Here is a 23,267-nt window from a genome sequence, read left to right as displayed (position 1 = left end):
AAGATAGGAATATGTTAGTCTGCTTGACTTGTATACCTTCAGTATGGGTACGTATATCAAAACACCCCACCCTTAACTCTGTACACTAAGAAGAAGGGAAAAGTTGGTATGCTGTTAAGGAGTAGGTCAGCTACTGTTTCCATCCAAACAGAAAGAATGAATTTTTAATCATATTAGGAGTTAGAAAGAATGTGGAGAATTTCCTGTTTAATACACTGCTGATAGAAAGAATAATAATTCTCTCTCTAAAGGGAAATTTGGGTACATATTGTAACAATAAGCACATACTCTGACCTACTAATGTTAACTTTATTATTTGGATCACTTATTAGAGATAACTGAAATGCTTATCATGCAATTTTCTTTAATATCAAAAGATAGTAGCATCCTATAAGCTAATGAGTGATACCAGGTCCATCCAGGAAATAGAATTTATAAAGTCACTCATAAGAGGCTACTACTAGGCATCTTACAAAACCTTCTCAGGTTTCCCCAGGAGCTACTTCTCAATGATCTACCAGTACTGTCTGAGATACATCCATGTTAAAGCATAAATACAGACGTACTTTTCTGTCCATTCAGATATTTATTTCTGTGTGTATCTTATCCATGTTTTTAATTCATACTTCTTAGGATGCATGACAAAAGAAAGCGACCAAAATTATTCCTGAAGTGAGAGAACACATTGTTTGAATGCTTTCCTATGAAGGTTTATTACAGCCACCTCTTCCGGCATGAATGATGTGACTTTGAAGATGTCTCTGAAGTTAGCGGGCCTTTTGTAAGCTAGTTTGTAGACAGCTCTTGTTATTTACTTTTGTCATAATAAAATGTTTAGATTGCCTGACATGGGTAGAGATGCCTCCGCCTTTCTCTGTTTAGCTGCCTCTTCAGGGCTCCCACACCTGGAAGGACACCGCAGTTCAGGTGAGCTGGCAGGTGTGCAGACCTTCGGCCTCAGTTATTGGCGACATCAGTTTGTATGTGTGCAGCAGGTTTCATTCTTTCTCAAACGGTTACATGTATTCTTTATGTATGTATTTGTTATTCACATGTGTGGGGCAAAAAGGAAAAAGAGTGGCATGGGGAAGCTGTGCCAAGAACAGTGGGTCTGAGTACCTCAGCTACAAAATGCTCCATGTTTGTCTTGGACATCCTAAATGCACCTGCCGCGAGTCCCTAAATCTAAAACTCGGTGTCCTCTGTGTAACATAAGACAGGGAGGAGGAATTCTTTCTCTTGGATAGCTAACACCACCAGCGCATCTGAGACCCCACCACATTGACTTCTCCCCAAAAGCCTCTTGAGAAAATGGGCTCTGTGCTCTAGGACTTTGATGCCTTCTGATCCACCCCACACTTCCACACCCAAAGTGGCAATTGCCGAAAGAGCCTGACCCCCAGGACTAAGCCACCTTTCTGCTTTACCTGGAAACAGCAGGACCACAAGGAGAAGGCCAACAAAAAAAAAAAAAAAAGGAAGGGCTCTCTGTTTCATGGCCAGAGGGGACTGCCGGCAGAGGAGGACCCTAGGTGGGTGGGTAGCAGCTGCAGGATCTCTTATAGCTGTGCTTAGAAAGTGGGCTGGGAGCCTCCAGACAGAGCGCACAGCCACAAAGGTCACCAGAAGACGTGTTAGTTCCCACACTGTTCCCAGAACAAACTTTTGAGTTATATGGGTTTTTTTTTTTCAGGAAGTAAATAATAAGCCTGAATGCTTTGGGTGAACTTGATGAATAAAAATCCAGGATTAAATTAAGATGGAAGGCATGGAGAGGAAAAATAAATGTTATTAGGACATCACCAGTTTCCCTGGTTACTTTTCAGTGCCCCTCCCCAAGGCATCAAAACGGTGATTAACAGAAGGCTACCATGCTGATTCTATGTTGTCTGTAGAACATGTGGTTTTAATGGAAAAATATTGTACATAAAAACTTAAAACATCCCAGCTAGGAAGGGCTCCGGGCAGTCACAGCTGTGAAGATTTTCATGGCTGCTCTTTCTTCTCTTGCTCAGTCTCTTTCTCTGTTCTTTACTCCTCTCTTGCCCTTCATCTCCTTTACTATCTCACTTTTCATTTTAAGTTATCTGAATCATCTTCATTTCCCCTTTCTCCTTCATTCATTTTACTCCTTGGCACCTCCTGGTGATACTGTTAGATCCAACTCAGTTTTGCAGAAAAAAAAAAGTCTTACAGTTGAGCCCAGGTTTTCTCTTGCCGGGATAACCACACAAGAGGCTCTTCTCCCTTTTCTCGTTCATCCTCTCACCAGGCAGGCGCCTTCATCTCGCTGCCTTCCCTCAAGCATGCATAGCCCAGGAAACAGGATCCAGACTAAACCCAAGTACCATAGGTCAAGAGTTATTTTATAAATAAATGCCCAATGTATTTTGCATGGAAGTGGTGTTTTCTGTTTTAAATGGGTGAAGTTATTAAGTATAGAGCAAGCAGAAAAAATGAACAAAAAGTAAGCAACAGAAAGACAATAGAGCATTGGCATGGAAACTGTCTGGGAACATCCCAGGCATCAAAGCTCTCAGCTGGAGGGTGTGACCAAGAGAATCCCAGGCAGAGCATCTCCTGGGTGATTTGTGTATTGTTGGAAGGGGAATCAAGTTTGCTGATGGTCATGTTAGTAAATGGTCTTCTCTTGAGGGCTTAATCCCTAGTATCACCCAGGTGAAAACAAACCACCGTAACAGCAACAACATCAAAACCAACTAGATATAAAAACACAATCAGAGTGAACTAAAGCCAACCATCATACTACTGATAACTATTAAAAAGAAATAGCTGGCATCATAGAAGTGGGCTGCTTCTTACTTTTTTCTGTGTGCCATCTCTGTTTCTTACATGGTTCTTGGCTGTTGTATTACCTCTCTGGAACAATTGCCTCACCCCAAAAGCATAGAAAAATAAACAAGAATAGAGGGACTGTAAAGTTTAGATAGCCATTCTTGGCCTTCTGAAAGAAGGAATTAACAAGCTGAAGAAAAGCAGCCATTTATTGTCATTGGCACATCTGCTTCCAGCAGATGCCACAGCAAAAGACACAGCTAGGTCATCTCTGAATCTCTATGTAGCCGAATCGTTGCCTTTGCTCCTTTCGCATGGCTGGACTGTCACACAGCACTTCAGAGACTTCCGACAGAGAGAAGTAAGTTCTTCATTTTTCAGACAGTAACCCGTGCATCTTCCGTTAAGCTTGCTGCATTTCTCATCGAAGAAAGCATTCTTGGCTACAAAAAGAAGAAATACCCCCACTCAGGTTAATTCTTTTTTCAAATGTGGCTAATTATTACTTGTGATTGGTGTGTGACGTCAGCAACAGTCTCTTTACAAGTGCGAGTTCTCTAGTAGATGAGTTACTAACACGAGCATTTTTGGGGGGCATCTCTGTCTTTTGTCACACAAGGTAAAAGATCAGAAAGAACTAGGTAATACTTGGAGAGTTTTGATTAGGACTTTGGAAGACAGAAGCTGACATCCCTTTATACAAATCTGAAAGGAAAAAGAATATCAACTCAGCTCATAAATACTTTCACAGCTAGGAACTTCCCTAAGATACTTTCGAAGACTGCTACTCTGTAAGGGTTGAGAGCAAGGCCCGAGAAGGGGGAGATGACTCAAGACTGTATTAAAAGTGGTAGCTGTATACATAAAACAAAGGTTTAATGGAGTAGTCAGAAAATAAAGAGGCCTGTAGACTATCCAATTCACAATGGTGGCCCAGGCAGATTGAAGCCAAAGAACATCTTTGTTCATGGGTTTCTAATGGGCCATCACAATACCCAAGTAGGGAAAGACATCTGATTTCTCTATCACATTCCAGGATGTCACTGTGAAAGTCAGACACTCTAGGGGAGTGGGGGTAGTTGAGACAAGGTCTCTGTGACTCTTACTCATTATCTTACTCATTATTTTCCATGAAATTGTAGTTCTTGCATTAGCACCTTGTCCGCAGCATTCACAAGAGCAGACCACTGCATGTTAAGGATAGACAATCTGTCTTACCACGATCAAAATCTCAACAGTTGCTGACTTGCAGTACATGCAGTGGAGGTATCCAGTGTATAGAGATTCCATTTGATATGAATGCATTAAGTTGCTAATTTAAATTTAGGCAAAACATATAATCCAGGGGTGATGACCCTCAACTGTACTAGCCATGAACTACTATGAGACCATCGGTTCGCAGGTATAAGCGGCCCATATTTCAAAGCCCCTTGAACTCTGGCTTTCACTGCAATATTTAACACTTTCTCTGCTCTCCTAATATAGTAAGGCTATGTCAGACTACAAGTTCAGGACCTTCTTCTTCCAAGAGTCTTTGTAGGACATCCAATTTACAGTGATGAACCAGCAGTTTTTGGAACAAAAGAACATCTTTGCCGATAGCTTTCTAATGGGTTCAAATGGAGTCTCTACACGTGTGATGCATTTGGTATGATAGATAATTTTATAGTGGATAATTTTGCATTGTGTTAACTAACTCTGTAGTACATATGAATGGTTGGAATACCTCTCATCAACCCCAGTGTTCACATCAGTGCCAGGAGGATGCAGGATAAACCATTCATTCACTGAAGGGCTAGATCTCCAGATCCTGATGCAAAACCCATCATATAGACTTGTCACAACACAGACCAGGGGCACACACAAAATGGTAAGCAATACACACGGGCTGATACATCACTAGAACCTGAAGTAAAGTTAAATTCACGTTGGCTCCCAAATGTCCCTTCACTCAGCTCCCTGGAATTAGGACCTGTGCCTTAATTTTGGAGAGGATACAGCTACATCTTTTCAAAGTTGCCAGAAGTGTGAGAGCGCATAGAGAGTTCTAATGTGGGAAGGATATCCCAAATCTCTCACTGTGTAACACAGAGTACCAATTCTGCCTTACCTGTATGTCCCTGAAATGAACCTTCACCCATCTGAGTCTCTGTCTGCATGAACGTGTGTGTGTGTGTGTGTGTGTGTGTGTGTGTGTGTGTGTGTGTGCGTGTGTGTTTAGGGTAAATATTTCAAACTAAACGAGAAAAACCTGAGTATCATTAAGTTAAAAGTAGAACAGAAATTTTCTTAAAGGCACTGGTTTTAGAGAAAATGCATTTCTTTATCAGGAGTCTGCAACAGAGCATCCATCTTTAGATAAGCAGTAAACAAATGGTCGTCTCCAGTGTGGTCTTTTGCCTGATGCCATGATGGACAAGGACATGAATATGTAGCTCCGTGGCTTTCCTCCTCCACACCTTTCTTTTTCTATCTATTTATGACCTATTTACTCTTCATTTAAAACACATTTGAAAAATCTTGGGGTTTTTTTTTCATTTTAATTACACCTTTAATTTTTGTCCATTATTTTTGTTAATAAGAATAAACCCAGGCATCAAAAAGTATCTTTCTGGGCTGGAGAGATGGCTCAAGGGCTGGAGAGATGGCTCAGAGGTTAAGAGAACTGACTGCTGTTCCAGAGGTCCTGAGTTCAATTCCCAGCAACCACATGATGGCTCACACCCATCTATAATGAGATCTGGTGCCCAGAACCCTATATACATAATAAATAAATTTTTTTTTAAAAAAAGTATCTTTCTTCATGTTCTGCAACTTATTCAAACCTATGACAACTTCTCATAGATGCTAATGGAAAATGCAATGTATGAGTATGTGGTTATTGATGAATAGATGATACATTGTAGGAAAGTTACCTTCTTTAGCAACTGTTCTCTTTCAAGGCAACAGATCAAATCCATCTTAGGATTGATCAGACCTGGGCATTTGCAGGATTCCTTGTGTCTGGGCCAGCACCTTAGATCACCCTCCATATAAAGAAGTTTGTTTTCTTTACCTGGGTCCAGAAAGAAGAGAAGAACAAAGAGAAAGACGGATGTCTTCATGACCTGGAGGATGGTGAGGGGTCAGCGCAGTGTCCGTGGGAAAGGACAGCAACACCCACCTTTATACATTTCTCCAGACTAAGATTCTTGATCAGTGAAGCTTACAGAATGAGTGAACCCATGCAGTGCTACACGGAGCCTACCTGCCGCAGTGGGTGTCTCTCAACCTACAGCTGTTGCTTTTCTGGTTCTGGAAAGTTCCCAAGAAGGAAAATAGGCATGAGAAGAGAACAGAGGTGGGCGCAGATGGATGAGTGGGGACAGGGGTCATGGGAGACGAATCTGGAGCCCAGCCATTTTATTGCTAGTCCTGACTGTGTTCCTTAATAGCGTCAGCTCTCAGGTGTAGTGGGAGGGTAAGCATATGACAGTTAAGAACGGGTGCGCTGTGGTCAGGTGGACTCTGAACTCCAGATTCAGCCTTTGCGAACTGCGCACGCTGGGCTAAGAACATGACCTAAGCATGCACACCATTGTTTGTTTTAAATTCTGGACTTTGCTATATGCAGCCCATTTCAAGTGTTACTCATCTTACTTTAGCTGAGGGTTTTTATTTTGTTTGTGTTTGTCCTTTTTTTTTTTTCAAATTTCGCACAATATATTTTGACCATATTCTTCTTTCCTCTCCCATAACTCTTCCCGGATCTTCCCCACTACCCATCCAACTCCGTGTTGTCTGATTCGTGTTGGCCAACTACGCTAAGCATGTCCTGGAGTGTGGATGATACACCCAGCATCACTCCAGTGACAAAAACTGATTCTCCCTCTTCCAGGGCTATCAATTACACACAAATAGCTTCTTGTCTAGGACTGAGCCTGGTGCCCGCTTCCCCTGCAGTGTGCTGGAGCTTTATCTGTTAAACTAGCGCTGGTCTTGTGCACACTTTCACAGTCTCCATGAGTTCATATGTGCATCAGTGTCGAAGGAATTCCCTTGAAGTTGTCCACTACTGCAAGGGCTTACAATCGTCCCACCTCCTCTTCCACATAGATCGCTGAGCATTGAGTGGAGGAGTGTGATAAGAATCCCACTAATGGCTGACATTCCAGCCAGTCTTTTGCTCTCCACACATTGTCCAGTAGTGAAGGTCTATGTTAATTACCTTATAATGCAAGATTCTCTGGAAAGGGTTAAGTGATGCCCTGATCTGAGTATAGGAGATGTCTTTAAGTGTCTTATTACTATGCTCATTTAGCAGAGTAGTTGTTCAAAGTTATATAGAAATATGAATGTAATAGTAATAATAATAATCAGACATTACACTAAACACTTCTATGTTATATACAATGTTTTCAAATGTCCCATGAGATAGATATCATAATTCTAACCCAATTTTAAGGATAAGGAGACTGAGGTTTGAAAAATTATGACCTATAAAAAGTGGTCTTCTTGGTAGATATCTTTCTAACTCTATAGTCTGCATTTTTCATGTATGTGCCTCTCTCTCTCTCTCTCTCTCTCTCTCTCTCTGTGTGTGTGTGTGTGTGTGTGTGTGTGTGTGTGTGTGTGTAAGGGGAGAGAGAGGAGCCCTGAGAATTGAGTATAAGGTTTTGTGTGTGCTGGACAAACACTACAGTCCTCTTTTTAAGTATTTTATGGTCCTGAACTCACTGAATTCACTGAATATCCCAGGCAGGGTGTTAGCTCATGATGCTCCTGCCTCGGTCTCTGGAGTAACTTGTTGATAAACCTATGGCTCCAGGCCTACCTCGGCCTCCAAGACTGAAGATCAGAAGCATCAGGGTGGCAGTAAACAGGACACAGTTCAGGGGACTGACATGAATGACATGATTATTCTTTTTGATACCCATGGTTTTAATTGTTAAAGATCACTATGGTTATGACTGGTCGGTGATGTGATGTCTGACAGGCACAGGATTCAAAGCAAACTCAGCAAAAGGGCTGTTACCCCTCACATTCTCCTGAAACATTTCCAGATACGGCAATGAGAAAGAAGCGGACAAGTGTGCACATCTGTGGATTGCCTCCCAGTCCCCACCAGAGCTCTGTAAGAGGCATGAGCATTCAAAGTACTTCTGCGTTGAGACCATACCAGATCCCTGGGACATGCTGCAAAGGCAATACATGTGCTTTGGATCTTAGGAAGACACAAAGAACCCTCGAGATCCTCTCCCCTAGATTCCCACAGTAGAAGTCTGCATTCTACCCTGCGTTCTACCAGACCTGCACAAATACCCACTCCGCTCTACAGGCTGGTCAGGTGTTGGGGAATAAGACTTTGCAGGCTCCAAGGTTCTAACACACTGCTCCAGTTCTTGATCTTGGCAAATGGAGCATGCAGCTGCGCTTTCTTTATTGATCCACATCACTGACCAAGAACAGAACCCATTACTTTCAAATATAAATGCCTTCTTGTCCCCTCAAAGAAATCCTGATCCTGTGTTCTGAAGAATCTTCCCTCAAACATGGCCCTGAGCAGAGAGATGTTTTCTTTTGTGTGTGCTTTTTTCTTCAGTGTAGCCCTACTGCCGTCAGGTAAAGAAAAGCTGATGGGACCTTGATGGGGTGATGGGGGCAAATCATGAAACCAGGTGGCTCTTCCATGTATCACTCTGAAATTGACAGTAAATCTCCCCCCTCCAAAGATTTCTTGGCGCTGTACTAATGTATCCTAAGAGCCACCTGAATAGAGTTTTAATTTTCATTTTGTTCTTGTTTTGTACATTGATCTTCCTGACTCAGGAGTGCTGGTCTTGAGAATCAAGTCAAGATGGCAGCCATAGCATCGGTAGTCCCTCATGGGCCCTGTCACATGCAGGAGAAGTCTTATAGAGTGTCATTTCTTGCCTTAATATTCTTTCCTAATATGTATTTTGTTTTAAATTTAGGGTCCTGGGCAGGACTTGAGTATTCCCAGTCATTTCCAGGAGGTAAATTATATTTCTTACCCATACTTTCTCATTCTCTCTTGGGGATGCAGGCCTAGTTAGCTATCTTTGACTGATGAAGCCAAGGATGGAAGTAGTTAAGTATGGACTGAGTTCTGGATCCTTGGCTCCATCTTCTCTTCTTCTTGTACCCATGATCCTATTCGTACTTTCCCATTGACTCTCCCATTAATTTACAGTGCTTAGGTTCAATCTCATCCACACCAATTGGCACTACCTAGAGATCATGGTTTCCCTTATCTTATAACCTAAATTTAATGAGGTCTGCACAGTTGTGTGCTACTGGAGTAAGGAGGATTAAGTAGAATGGTTTTGTAATAAGTCATCTTTGTTATAGAAAAAGCTGCTTATAATGGTTAGTCACGAGCACTGGGTGTGCACAGGAGAGTCTCTTACATGGGAAGACAGCAAAATGTAAACACTAAATAAATATTGAAATATTCTTGTAAGGCGAGAGGAATAGCTCACTGGTTAAGAGTGCTTGCTGTGCAACCATAAGGACCCAAATTGGACTCAAGCCCCCATGCAGCCTTGCTTGAACCTGTAACCCCAGCACTGTGGAAACAGAGCTAGGAGTCAATGGAACATTTTTATCTGCCAGTCCAGCTAGAAAAAAAATGACTAAGATTCAAAGAGAGACCCTGCTTCAAGGCTGAGAGTGATAGAAGGGAGGGGATACTCAATGCCTTCTTCTTGCTTCTATATGTGCACACACATGGATGCATGTACCTGTACATACATGTGCATGTGTACCAAACACATAACCCCCCTCTCTCTACACACACACACAAGAATAATAATAGTAATTTATTGAATAGATTCAGACAATATTCCAGAGTGAGAAATACGGAAGTCATAGACTACCAACTTCTCCAGGTCTCAATAAACACGCATCAATTATGCCATTTAATCATTAAAGCACCCTTACAAGTAAATACTCTACAGCACAAACATCACATAGTTAACTTGTTTGGCCACAAAGCAAATTTAAAATGTGCACAGGTATTTCTGATATGTCCCTAAGCTGAATAAAGCTAGGTAAATTAAGAAATTTATTGAAAATATATGGCCATTACTAGGCCCACATGAGAATTGAGACTAAAAATCTTCATTCCAGCTTCAATGATTTGAAACTCTAATCTATTCCTTGCCTTTTCATGAGTAATTTTTTAGTAGTATCAGATGCACATTTAATAGTTCTGAAAAATAGATAGTATTTTATCACTTATATTGGAACAATGAAAGACAATAAACACCTGGGGAACATGGATGATGTTTTTCTCTTGTTTTTAACTCTTCTCAGCTCCATACTATGGTAAACAGAAGCTATGGGGTAGTGCTTTTCTTATATGGTGTGTGTGTGTGTGTGTGTGTGTCTGTGTGTTTGTGTTTGTGTGTGTGTGTCTGTGTGTGGTGTTCATATACATGTGGAGACCAAAGGTGGAACTTATGTGTCATTCTGTAGGAGCCATCCTACCTTGTGTTTTGAAACTCAAGCTGACTACTGAGTTTCCAAGATTCAACTGTTTCTGCCTCCCCAGCTCGGATCCAGCCCAGGATGAGACTCGGGTCCTCATGCTTATCCAATAAACACTTAACCAATTGAGCCATTCCCCAAAGCCTCTGGGCTAATTGTAGAAAATGCTCTCCGTAACCATATGTGCGAACCATACACGTGTTTAGGTGGCCTAAGACATTCTTCCCATTCTCAACAAGTTCCAGCGAATATCTCAGCAGCTCTTTGCTGGCACAGGTGAATTTGCTGTGTGTGAGACCTGCTGGCTCGGTCGGGGGAAATGCAGGACGGTGTGCTTGGAAAGTGAGAAGATCGCAGGAAGGTGCAAGCTGAACTTCTTCTGCTGTCGGGAGAGGATCTGAACGCACCAACCATCGCTCCTCGGACCTTCTACTCGTATTGAATGAATGTCCAAAGCCAGAAGTTCTGTGGCTTAACTGGGTCTCAGTGAATGCGGTTCAGTGTCTGTCTCACCTCACTTTTGCTTCTGCACTTCCTTTTCATTTTAAGATGATAAAAATCAAAACAGCAACCTGGATGGAGGTGCGTGGTCCTTGGACTTCCCACAGGGCAGGGAACCCTGATTGCTCTTAGGGCTGACGAGTGAGGGGGACTTGATTGGGGAGGGGGAGGGAAATGGGAGGCGGTGGCGGGGAGGAGGCAGAAATCTTTAATAAATAAATTAATTAATTAAAAATAAAATAAATAAAAACAGCAACAAATACCTTCTACTCAATCTCTCATAAAGCACGGAACAGGGTCACCGCCTGAGAGTAGGTGCGGCGGAGTGCAGAGCGGAGAGCCCATAGGTCAGTCTCCTTTTCTTTTGCTGTCGCACACCAACTGAGTTCAGTTACTTTATAAAGAAAAGTTTATTTCACTCCCAGGCTAAAGTCCAAGATCAGGTGACCTCACGCATTTGACTGTAGAGAAGGTCCCCCACGCTGTGTCAGATCATGGTGAGGGCATCCCGGAAGAAGAGCATGGATGAGAGCAAAATCCTGTGCTGCATGAAAACCAGGAGCCAGAGGGCAGGGAGGGGAGTGGGGGACATTTTTATTATTTCATAATAAACTCTCTGGGAACAGCCAGTGTCCCCATAAGAACCATGCTAACTCCTTCTAAATACAGTGTCCCCAGCAACCTAATAAACTTACACTACCAAGCCGGGCGGTGGTGGCGCACGCCTTTAATCCCAGAACTTGGGAGGCAGAGGCAGGCGGATCTCTGTGAGTTCGAGACCAGCCTGGTCTACAAGAGCTAGTTCCAGGACCGGCACCAAAGCTACAGAGAAACCCTGTCTCGAAAAACCAAAAAAAAAAAAAAAAAAACCTTACACTACCTTACACATAGTTTTTTGGTTTTACTTTTGTTGAAACAGAAACTCAGTATGCGGTCCAGTTGGGCTGGTATTCACTCCGTAACCCAAACTGGCCGGAAACTCCCTGTGTCCACTTCCTGAGCACTAGGGCACGTATGTGCCACCACAGCGGGATTCGAAGCCCTAATTGTAAAGGTCCCATCATATCTCATACGAGGGCCAGGGTTAACACTTCAATCGTCACAGGTGGCTCCCTGTTCTTTCATTCCTTGACTGGACATTTTCTTTTCTCCAAGATGGCTTCTCTGCGTCTTTCTCATCCTTCCGGCAGCTCCGCATTTCCCAGAAATTAATTTTCATTGATTGATCTGTCAAGCGCTCGCTCTGTTGTGGATGTTGGCTTTTATTCTTCCAGATAACTGTAGTACACGAAACTACACTGGCTCCATTGCCTTTAGGACAAAATTAGGGGCTGTTGGTAGCACATAGCTATGTAGTACAAATATACGTTGCTTTTCCACCACTGACGGTTATGGAAGAAATTTTAAGAATTATACCATCTTCAAAGCCTTACATATGCATAAGCTTGAAAGATTTAACAACAATTTGTATATAATTGCTTGTTTATTTGTGAATTTCCCTAAGCAGATAGTTTCCCACTAGAAAATTAAACAACACTGATTTAAGAATCTAATGGAGAAAAGCAATCAAATTTGAACTGGATTCTTCTATGAAATTTAATATCTATTGGGATAGCTAAAATTTATTCTAAACCTCAAATTTTAAAAGCCACTCTAGCGGGTATCAATCAATTAATTAACAACCGGTGGTTAAAACTTGTAAGCGTACATTATACATAAAATTTTAAGGCACAGGAAGAAAAAAGAGCATGATTGTAGGTTTTTTGGAAATGGGGACACTTGAGATGGAACACGAAGGGAAATGGGGAAAGCCTAAGAAGAAATGGAATAGAATACTCCAGGCAAGAAGACCGGGTTCTTTCTCTGCTTTGTCTCCGATAAAAGACTTAGACAAAAACCTGATCTGCTGGCCCACATGATACTCAATGGAGCATGGAAAATAGTTCTTTCTTAAGGCCATTTCTGAGCAGCAGAATGGGTCTGACTCTGCTCTCTCAATAAAGGAGCCAGGCTCTATGCCGTACCTCCTTCATCTCCTCTCCACTGATGCTTACAGACATGAGAATCCTTTCCTTAGTTGTTGCTGGGCTCATTCTTCTTGTTCAACTTCACCCAGGTAAGAAAAAAATCCTTGGAGAGGTAGTGTTGGCACTTTAATCGGGATCTGTCTTTGGAAAAGCAAGCTGACTTCAGGGAAACCTCACTGTTCAACTCTATGATAGCAATAATCTCAGGCTAAGTCAGTCACTGAGCTGAGAAACAGATGAATCCAATCCACTGTCTTAGAGCCTTAGCAACTAGAGCACCTGGTCCACTTTTCTAGTCAGGCTTCTTCGTTCCTTTAGATCCCTTCCCTGGTTTTCAAATCTTCAACACACCTCAGCATATGACAAAGCAACTGCTTTAAAATGGAAAACATCAACATTTTCAGTGTCTCAGTAGTTGGTTCAAATACTTTACCCTGAGAGTATTTCAAACTTTCTTTGGGATCTCATAGATAATAAATAGAAAATGATCTCATTGAAACCCCTACCATCCTGACTGTTTGCACTTGAGACTCGGTGCTTTAAATAGATCTGTTTGCTCAGTATAACCTGCAACCAAATGGATCTTCTGGCTAGTCCTCCCCAAATACCCTGGAAACATGCTACCTGTATTCTGAGGTCTCCCGTCCTTCCTTCATAAACTCCCAAGTGCCTAATCCTCCTGAGTGTGTGTGTCATCCTCAGAAGCTCTAGTTAGACAAGAGATCCTGACAAAGTGTCCTTACGACTTGGGAGACATTGTCCCCACCTGCATTCATTCACTTACACAAAACAAACAGAAAATTTTAATTGAAGCTGAATCTTTGTTCTTAATTTTCTAGAAACGTATTGGTCTATTATTTCTGTTAATAAAAATATAGATTCCCTGATAATCATTCAAAACTTATGATGTATAAATAAGTAAATGAGTGAGAAATAAATACATACATGGAATTTAGCACAAAGCAATTCCCCTAAAAGCCAGAATGCAAAATATGGAGAAACCATGTTAGAAACAGAGCAAGCTATGTTCTCACTAGGAGGTGCAGAAAGGCCTCCTGGGTAGTAGGGATGAACCTTTGGGAAGAGGCTGCCCTAGAACCAAGCAAGGAGCATCTGGAGAACAGGGCCTGTGCCGAGCTCTCCCTTATAAACCAGGTCCCTAGCTAGGTTGTCTTTCCTCTTTGCATAGAGGTCAGACAATGGGTGCAGAATGGTAGAGTGATTCAATCCTCTCTGTCTCCTCCTACCTCGGGAGTTCTCTGTAGCCAGATCAGCACACAGACTTAGAAGCTCACCCGCCCCAGACTCAATCTATTTATATTGGAATTCCGGCTAGCAGGGGGCAGGGGAGGTAGTGGTAAAAACTGTGACGACCATTGCCAAGGCAATGAGGTGGGGGTGAATTCACTGATCAGCAGAAGGCAGCACCCATGAAATGAGTTGAACTCTGTGCTTACTTTTCTTTTCTGCCAGTGGCAATATTGAGAGCGTTGTTGGTTAACTTTACATCTGAAACTTAAAGATCTTACAATAATGGGCACGGTTTACTGTTGATCTGCCTATAATATTTTGCACTCCTTTTAAATTTTGAACTAAATTGTACTGCTTTGTAAATTTTGATCTCTGTCAGACACTACTAGAAATACAAAGAAGAAACATCATCTTGTTGGAAAGGTTTGTTTGTTGGAGTTGGAAAGCGGCTTGCCACCTTCCTAGGAAGAGAGAGACATTCTCTTTCGGTGTAAGCCGGCTGATTTGAACAGAGGAATGACCTGTGTCTTTTGGAAATGATGCCTGAGGGCATTGCATATGATTTACCAGGAGTCTGGCCTCCCCACCCCCCAGATTTAGTAATTAAGAATTTACTTTTTGGCCTGGTAGATTAGTAGATAACTAACAGCCACTCTCTTCCCCTAGGCAGTGCCTCATTCTACAGACAGCATCTCTGTTCAAAGCTGGATGGTCACTGTGCGATTGACTGCCTTACCTTTGAAGAAAAGATCGGGGGCTGTCGGGCTGACTTAACACCGCTGTGCTGCAGAAAAAGAAAGAAACACTGAATTCTCAACACCAGCTCCCAGGCAGAATCTCCCAACAAAGGACTTTCTCGATACTATGTCTCGTAAACCCTATACAATCTGTTTCTTGCAAAAAAAAAAAAAAAAAAAAAAAAAAAAGAAAAGAAAAAGAAAAAAGAAAAAAAGAAAAAAAGCCTATGGGCTGTTTTATTGGCTGATCAAAGTAAGAAAACATGTAAAAGCAGTAAAGATGGGAGACCAACTAATTTCTCTAGTTCTCTCCCTAGCTTTAAGCAGATCTTTGACAATGGGTCTTTCTTCTCCCTCAGTGCTGATAGATGTGATTAGAGGGAACTTGACCCTCGCAGTAAATGGCTATTTGCAAGACACCAATGGCTTCAGCTGTAGCCCTGTCACGTGTTGCGAGGCATTGTTTAGGCTGCCTTCCGTATGCTGTGTGGCCTAGAACACGGAGTTCCATAGAGAGTGGAGCTCACATCAAAATTCAGGTTGGCTGTAGAGTAGATATGTTTCACCCAGGCCACGTACAGAGAACTTACATCACAGCCCATGTAGACAGCCCAGTTCTCAGAAGTCATGAGCACAGTGCCTCACTACGGATGAGCCTGCCTTCAGTTTTTGACTTGCTACATTCATAACACAGAAGTGTGACTTTTGTGTCTCAGTAAATAGTGTTCTGTGTGAGGATGGGACAAGGAAGGCCGTTCATAAAGGTGCAACATGTCAGGAGAAAATGTGGTCAGCTGAGTGGAAGAACAGGTTAAAACAATCTGCTGAGAAAGAAAGCTCACGCCGCTGGTGAGCCCACGCTTCATCTCCCATCAAAAAAAAAAAAAAATAGCACACTCCGGCCTGCCCTTTGCCCTAATTTGACAAAATTGGAAGGCCAGGGATTGTTTGGTCTATATTTAAAACAATGGCTTTGCAAAACTTTAAATTTGGTGGTGTCAGACATCGAGTTAATGAGCATAGGCCCAATTTCAAGAAGCAAGTGTGGTTTACAAAATTCAACCTGATAATACCATTTGAATTTTTTCTTCACATTTTGATGGCTCCGTTTTGATTTTAGAATTCTCTAGGACAGTTTACATTTCAAAGAATCAGAAGATAGTCAATGGCGCCATCTAGTGGAAATGTCATCCAGTGAGCACTCCTTTGCATCCTGCTCTTTTTGGTATGGCACCCCAGCTCCACCCCCTTTTCTCTATAAACTCTTTCTTTGAAGGCATTGCTGACTGTCCCGTGTCTTGATCCTGTCTGGACAGATATATCCTAATGAGCAAGTAACACACATGGGGAAAGAATAGAGTACCGCAATCCGCCATAGTAAAAGTCCACTGGAGCCAAACGTGAACAACAGAAATGTTTAGAGTGATGCCCTTAACTAAGTTTATCTCTTAAATAATACACTAGTATCTTAAAACAGGAGCTAAATCCACACATAACTCCAATAGAGAATAAGTAAAAAGCTAAAATTAGTTTTTAAAACAAACTTTTCTCTGTCAAGAGATTATATTTGAGAGTATTATGGTGGCACAGGAGATAGGAGTAATGTGACTGACTCTCTGCAAACACGAGGACATGAGTTCAGTCCTCAGTGCACACATTTAAAAGCCAGGTATTTGCAGGCCCATAGCTGTAATCCCAGGTCTGGGGAGGTGGGGCTCAGTGACAGGTCAGGCTATTAGATGTGCCAGCGACACACCACTGAGAAACCCTGTCTCAAAAAGAGAGGGTAAGACCTGAAGAAATAACAGCTGAGATCTCTTCTGGCCACCACATGAATGTCACACGTGCTCTGACAAACATATGCAAGCTCTTGTGTGTGCATGCATGTGCACACATACATACCACAAATACACACCACACCACACCACACACACACGAGAGTTTATGTGTCTGTGTGCAAATCCTGATGAGTTATCATTGGGAAGAAAGTCTATAATTTTACCTTTACGAAAATTTTAAAACAGCTGTGAAAGCTTGGTAGAAATAATCTTAAAATTTCCAAGCTAATTTTTCCCTGGAATTTAATGTATCTGAGAGTTTAATCATATAAAAATGCCAACAGGTGTGTTTTGTTAGTGAAGATGCCTTCCTCTTTGATCTTCTTAGGACAACGCCTCTCATCTGCAGCATGATTTCAGCCCATGTTGCACAAGCTCCTATCTCTAATCCCCACTTGATGAAGCTATGAAGACAAATGTGTGTGTGTCACAATGCTATTTTTTTAATTTTTATAGTTTCATACTTATATACAATGTATTATTACTAATTATTATTATTGTCATATTTTCCCCATCCTAGCATCCTCCTGCTTTCCCTTCAGAACCCATTCTCACACACACTAGTCCTCCAGTGTTTACACCATTAGAAGAAATGATATCACTGCCTCTAATAACCGCCAACAGCCATTAGCGCCTCAGGAAGAGACGAGGTCTCATGGGCATCGTCTCCATCCAGGGTTGAAAGTTGGGGGTGGTATGGCTAGAGAAGCTCCATTTTATGCCAGGCATCCATCTTGGTACCCACCAGCCATTTGACTCTGACTCCAGGCCCTGGAAGATAAGTTCACAGGACACCCGACTCAGTAAACCCCATCTGAAAATGTACAGCCATGACTCTCTGCTTGTTATGATTTGACTAACTGCTTTTATTTTGTTTCTGTCAATTAGGGTAACTGAGCTTGAGTGCCCAGAGTTGCATACTTTGTGATAGTTGTACCTAGATTTCAGGATGTCAATCAGGCCAAAGGTTCAGCAACACAGCACTTGTTTGGACAGGGAGCTGTACAGATTGTCCTACCTCTCAGGGGTCTTATGACCACAAGATGGGTGTAGGTGTGCAGTGTCCATGTGGCACCTGATGAGGTAGGTTGAGCCACTAGGGTTTATAGTATGTTATTGAACCATGCATTGGTAGTATGAATAACCCCATGTGATCCACAAGAAAAGCCCTGTATATACATAATTACTAGGATAATTTTAATGCTATAAGTTAATAATGTCACACCATTTGACAACAAGATAGTTATGAACATTGAGGTCATCTAAAGGATTTTTTGTTTTTTTGTTTTTGTTTTTGTTGTTTTGTTTTGTTTTTTGAGACAAGGCTTCTCTGTAGCTTTGGAGCCTGTCCTGGAACTAGCTCTTGTAGACCAGGCTGGCCTCGAACTCACAGAGATCCACCTGCCTCTACCTCCCAAGTGCTGGGATTAAAGGCATGCGCCACCACCGCCCTGCATCTAAAGGATCTTAAAGAGGTTCCCAATGGTGGCAATGGAAAGGACAGGTGAACCTTTCGAGAGTGCTTCTCAGCAGCACACTTCAGAGTCCAGAGTCCACGCTGAGGTGATGCCGACGGCATGGATATGTGAGTCAAGCCATCGGAGGAGTTCTCAGTATTGCTGCCATTTGGACGGGAACGTGAGAGATTACAGTCATCTCCTTATCCATTCTGGAGAGGAACATCCGAATCCATGCAGATTCTTTTCGCTCCCTACAGCTGTTGCTGTGAGCATTGGAGCCATGTGTCTTGAGACAGAAGACATGTTTTATGACGCTTGTGGTTTTCTCTAAATCTCTGATTCCTGCCAAGATGAGCTGTTTGGTAAGGGCTAAGAGAAAAGCTATTTCCATACAAGGTGGACAAAAGAATCAACTGCTTCTTAGTGGGAGGAGGGGACAATTGCAATTCAGGTAAAAAAAAAAAAAGACTCAAGGAAACCATCCACCGTTTCACCAGCTGCAAAGTTTAGTGTAAGTCAGTTTGGGTAAGCAACTCCGCAGCTGAGTAGAAATCCAGAATTAATAACTAATTCTGGCAGGTGAACTAGTTTCAATATACATGAGGTAAATTTTAAGGAAATACTTCAACTTGAATAATATTCAATATCAATTATCCTTCAAGACAAAAGAAAGGACAGAGAAGCCGGGCAGTGGTAGCGCAGGCCTTTAATCCTAGCACTTGGGAGGCAGAGGCAGGCGGATTTCTGTGAGTTCGAGACCAGCCTGGTCTACAAGAGCTAGTTCCAGGATAGGCTCCAAAGCTACAGAGAAACCCTGTCTCGAAAATAAATAAATAAATAAATAAATAAATAAATAAATAAATAAATAAATAAATAAATAAATAAGAAAGGACAGAGAGTGTCAAGTAACAGATTTTATTTGGTAAAAAGAACTGTAGTTCAAGCACAATGAATAAAACTATCCCCTCAATGTGTTCTATTCAGTAAAACCAAGAGAAAGGTTTTTAAAAAGGAATTAGCTTTAAAAGCGGGTCTGGCCAGCACCTCCTTGGCTGAGAGGAAATCCTAAATATAAAACTTGTGGGTGGCAGCGTCTACCCTACTTTGGGTCCATGAGCTCCAGTAGGGGGCGCTGCAGACATCACCTCCCAAATACAAAAGACTACTGAGGGTTAACTAGACCAGATCTGTGAGCAGTCTCTTTCATGTCCAAACTGACTTTCCTAGGGTCGCAGGAACAACAGTGGAGGACACAGGGGAAGGTGGAGAGAACCTTCAGGGTGAGAAATTCCGTCCTGCCTAGAGCACAGGTTCCCATCTCTCTCTCTCCAAAGTTACCTTCAAGATCACAGATCCCAGGGTCAGGGAGTGGAGTGAGACCTAGAAAACAGCCAGAAGCCTCCTACCTTAGTTCATCTCCTTCTTAGATCTTGGTCTCCCACCCTCACTACAGAGCTGCCCAGTGTGTCCGTGATCCCCAGATGAGACAGAAGCCTGGCAGAATGTTGACCAGGGTGATTCTTCCTGTCGTGATGGGGATGGTGCCTCCCCCAGTTCACTCTGTATGTAGACTGGAGAATCACAACTTCATTGGCTGACAGAGTGAATTCATTTTTGCCAAGATTCACCACAGGCTTGGGTAGTCAGAAAACATATTGTACTGGTCTAAGAAATCGTTGGTATCTCTTTTGTTTGTGAGATCTAGTGGCTCTGTCGTTTCTATGGTGGATCCTCTGTTGGTCATTCTCTGCCCGAATGTTCCTACCTGGGATTTTGGGCATAGATCCCTGGTTACTCTGCCCGTGGGAGCATCCACACTATTCCTTGTGAGAGCAGTCTGCTGGACGTAGAAGAGCACATAGGCGGGCTCACTCAGGACCAAAGTCACATCACATCTGTTGACACTACAGTCATCCATCTTATACCATTGGCCATTGCCAGCTTTGACATAACAGAAGTAATGGCCACTATGACAAGTCAGACCATTATGGACCAGCACAGCATACAGGGCATACACCAATGGGCCTCCACTGAACTGAGATACGTATGGCTGGAAATAAAGGGACTCAGGGTAGCTCACTTCCCTGTCCTTGTTGTCACCTGTGAACTCTGAGAAGCGATTCAACACCAGCAGGAGAACCTTTGGGGCATCCTGTACAGTCAGAGTCTTGGAAGCTGCCGTCTTCTCCTGACAGTGGCCGCAGTGGTAGGCATTTTCCCCACACAGCCTTTCCTCCTTTACTAAAGCCTCCAAGGCTTGCTCCACACTCTGAGCTGCTTTGATATCCAGGGTGATGTCAAGGAAGGGCTCTAAAATGTTTGTGGTTTCCTGGCAGCGGAGACACTTGATCTGAGATCTCCAGGAGCCTCCAAATATCTCACGGATGAGGGTGCTGTGCTCAGATGTGGACCCCAAGTCCTTGCTTTCTTGGAGACAGGATGTGTGCATGGCATCCAAGATGAACATCAGAAACTCATGGGCATCTTCCTGCTTGTCCTTATGGAAGGCAGCAGTCAGCATCTTTGAAGGCTGCATGGCACCCCTCGCGCGGAGGAGACTGCGGGACACATGATATTTCATAGCACACATCATGCAGCTTCCTTGGTGACAGCGTTTCTGAGAGTGCTCCCAGGACAGCAGGCAGTTGACAAGCGGTGGTGTGTGTGTCAGACACTGCAGGGCAGCATTCAGATAGCAGCTGTTCCCCGTGTTCTTGAGCCCAGCTCCCACGTCATAGAGTTTCTCCCACCTCAGATTGTACTTCCCCCTGGCAGCCAACTCTGCTGACACCTGAGCTTCATCCTGATGCTGGGCTGGTTGGTCAGGAGATGACAGGGCAGGATCTGTGGGAGGACAAGATCACAGATAGACTCCAGAGCTAACAGCCTTGGTTGAGGACATGTAAGCTATATTGACTTACTGTGAGACTCACCTTCTAAGAACAGCTTAGCAGACTCTATGTCCCCAGGGTCCTCCTCCATATATGGAGCTGGTGTCCTTTCAGCAGGCAGGATGCCTTCCCTCTCGTAAAAGCTCACTTCTTCATTTAACCAGGCTAGCCAGCTCCGCTGGTCTTCATCAGATGCTGACATCCCAAAGGAAGAGTCTCTGATGCCAGAGGACAAATGGACTTGCTAGCAGGGTAGGAGCAAGCAGGAAAAGTCAAAAGCTTACTTCTTCCAGGTTCTTAAGTAGGCTTCCAACAGAAGGTGTGGCCCAGAGTAAAGGTGTGTCTTTTCTCCTTACGACCCCAATCAAAGCCTGGAGTTGGTGGCTCGCACCTTTAATCCGAGCACTCAGAAGGCAGAGGCAGGGTATCTCTGTGAGTTCCAGGACAGCCAGGGCTGGAACCCTGTCTCAAAAAAGCAAATTAAAAAAAAAAAAATCCCATCAGGTGTATGTCTTTCGCAATCATGATGAAAGTTAAAGCCTTCCGTCTTCCCACCTCAAAGTCTGGTGTTCCTTTTAACACAAATCTACACAACAGCCAATGCAGAAAGGTTTGTAGACGTGCGCTCCAAGACTTTCACTTCAGTGATGGGCGGGGCAACAAATAAGACACGATCCTGGTTTTGAACTAGCTTCCAAGATGGCAGAGGCAATGCCCCTGTGGCAACATTCCTTTCTGCAGCTTGTTTGCTTGTTCCCTAGATTACTGTTTTCCCTCATACCTATCCTTGATTGTCGAGGTAACTACATCTGGAACTATCTAAAATCCAAACATGGCGGCCACCTGTAAGATATTTTTTCCTTAATTTGAGGCAGGAAGATCCACCTCTACCCAGGATCTTTAAGGTAGGAAGACATGCCTCTAGTCCACATCTCAGGTCAGAAAAGAGAAAGCCTAATTTCACAGAACTAACCTTATGTTTGACACTCTGGAGACATTTTGCTCTTGGGAGCAGGAGTGAAACAGGAGGAGGGTGTTTCTCAAATATTTCTTCTCCCTTTGACCTCCAGACTATGCCCTTTGTTCCTTCAAGGTCAAACTTATCGCCCAGAAGTACAGCTGTGCTTCCCGGGGAACAGGCAAGGCTGCTGGCCTCTATTGCTGTCGAACTACACACAACTTGCTCTAAGAAGGCTTCTCAGAGGCTTCATGGTTCAAGCATCCCTCTATCCTGACCACTCCCTAGCAACCCCACTACTGAGTAAGAGATCCCTGTCTTATACAGTGGGACATCCCCACACCAGAGAGGTATGAGATCAAACAGTAAAATATCTTCGCACCACAAGGCAGAAGCACACAGCTAACTCAGCACACCACAGTGAACCAGCTAGGCTATGAGAGTCATGCTTTTGAGGAGAAAGGGTGCGTGGTGAACCTGTGTCCTTGTGGAAGGTGCCGGTTGACTAGTTTGAATTATGTACAGACTTACAGAGATGGCTGTGCCAGAGAGTTATTAATCAGGAGAGGTGCAGCCAGTAGATTAGTTAGGGTGCTGGCCAGGTGGGAAGTATTTTGCAGTGGACAAGAGGCATTCATGCGTGCAGGGTTGCTGTTAGGTCTTTGGAATTTGGTGAGGCAAGAATATATCAAGAGAGTCGGAAGAAGTTCATCCTTTCCACACTCAGGCCTAGGGAAATCTTGTTTTGTTTTGTTTTTTCTTTTGGTCTTATTCCCTGGGTAGGGGATTTCAATTTTCTTAAAACAAAAAGGAGGTATAATCAACGATAAGATAAACAACATCTGTGAAGAAACACAAACAAATGTTAATGTCTCCCCCATGGCTGGTAGGCTAGGACAATCACTGACCTTTCTTTGGTCTGCCTTGAAAGATAGGTGTTTGGTTAGATTCCCCCAAATCCACATTTCCTTTTGACGCCTCCTCCTCCCTGCAGTATTTCAGAGAGACCCCTCCTCCCCCACTCAACAGAGCTGCTGAACTTTGACCTCTAGGGGACCTCACCTGCAGGACCCTGAAGGGGGGGACATAATTTGTAATTAAGGCAGCCTCTGAACCGCAGGAGCTCCTGGCCATCTCAGGCGAGGAGATCTCAGGCAGGAGAAGGGTCTTGGTGCCTTACTGAAGGGTTTAAGGTGCCAACCCATAACTCAACGTGGCCTTTGGGCCCTGCCTACAAACCAGCATACTGGTGCCTTTATGCCATCCAGCTAGTGAGGAATCCCGCATCCAGGTCTCCAGCTTCCACCTTTGCCAGCA

General features: G+C 43.3%; 4 protein-coding genes across 4 annotated transcripts; 2 read left to right on the top strand and 2 right to left on the bottom strand.

Annotated features, from left to right (window-relative positions):
• Window positions 1-3,075: 3,075 nt before the first annotated feature.
• On the bottom strand, window positions 3,076-5,900 carry LOC130862639 (beta-defensin 15-like). The gene is made up of 2 exons (XM_057752349.1): window positions 5,852-5,900; window positions 3,076-3,239 (listed from the first exon to the last, which is right to left on the bottom strand). Exons 1-2 carry the CDS (start codon window positions 5,898-5,900, stop codon window positions 3,076-3,078), a joined length of 213 nt encoding a protein of 70 aa, XP_057608332.1.
• Window positions 5,901-8,327: 2,427 nt separating this feature from the next.
• On the top strand, window positions 8,328-10,688 carry LOC130863244 (beta-defensin 12-like). Its single transcript, XM_057753165.1, has 3 exons — window positions 8,328-8,397; window positions 8,751-8,792; window positions 10,564-10,688. Exons 1-3 carry the CDS (start codon window positions 8,328-8,330, stop codon window positions 10,686-10,688), a joined length of 237 nt encoding a protein of 78 aa, XP_057609148.1.
• Window positions 10,689-12,846: 2,158 nt separating this feature from the next.
• Window positions 12,847-14,875, top strand: LOC130862525 (beta-defensin 13-like). Its single transcript, XM_057752135.1, has 2 exons — window positions 12,847-12,904; window positions 14,733-14,875. The coding sequence occupies exons 1-2, from the start codon at window positions 12,847-12,849 to the stop codon at window positions 14,873-14,875; spliced, it is 201 nt and encodes a 66-aa protein (XP_057608118.1).
• A 4,441-nt stretch (window positions 14,876-19,316) lies between these two features.
• On the bottom strand, window positions 19,317-21,102 carry LOC130862874 (ubiquitin carboxyl-terminal hydrolase 17-like protein E). The gene is made up of 2 exons (XM_057752707.1): window positions 21,035-21,102; window positions 19,317-20,945 (listed from the first exon to the last, which is right to left on the bottom strand). Exons 1-2 carry the CDS (start codon window positions 21,081-21,083, stop codon window positions 19,726-19,728), a joined length of 1,269 nt encoding a protein of 422 aa, XP_057608690.1. The 5' UTR covers window positions 21,084-21,102; the 3' UTR covers window positions 19,317-19,725.
• Between the last annotated feature and the right edge of the window lie 2,165 nt (window positions 21,103-23,267).

Source organism: Chionomys nivalis, chromosome 20, assembly GCF_950005125.1.
Source record: "Chionomys nivalis chromosome 20, mChiNiv1.1, whole genome shotgun sequence".
Taxonomy (NCBI): Eukaryota; Metazoa; Chordata; class Mammalia; order Rodentia; family Cricetidae; genus Chionomys; species Chionomys nivalis.
This window is presented reverse-complemented; position numbering and strand designations above follow the sequence as displayed.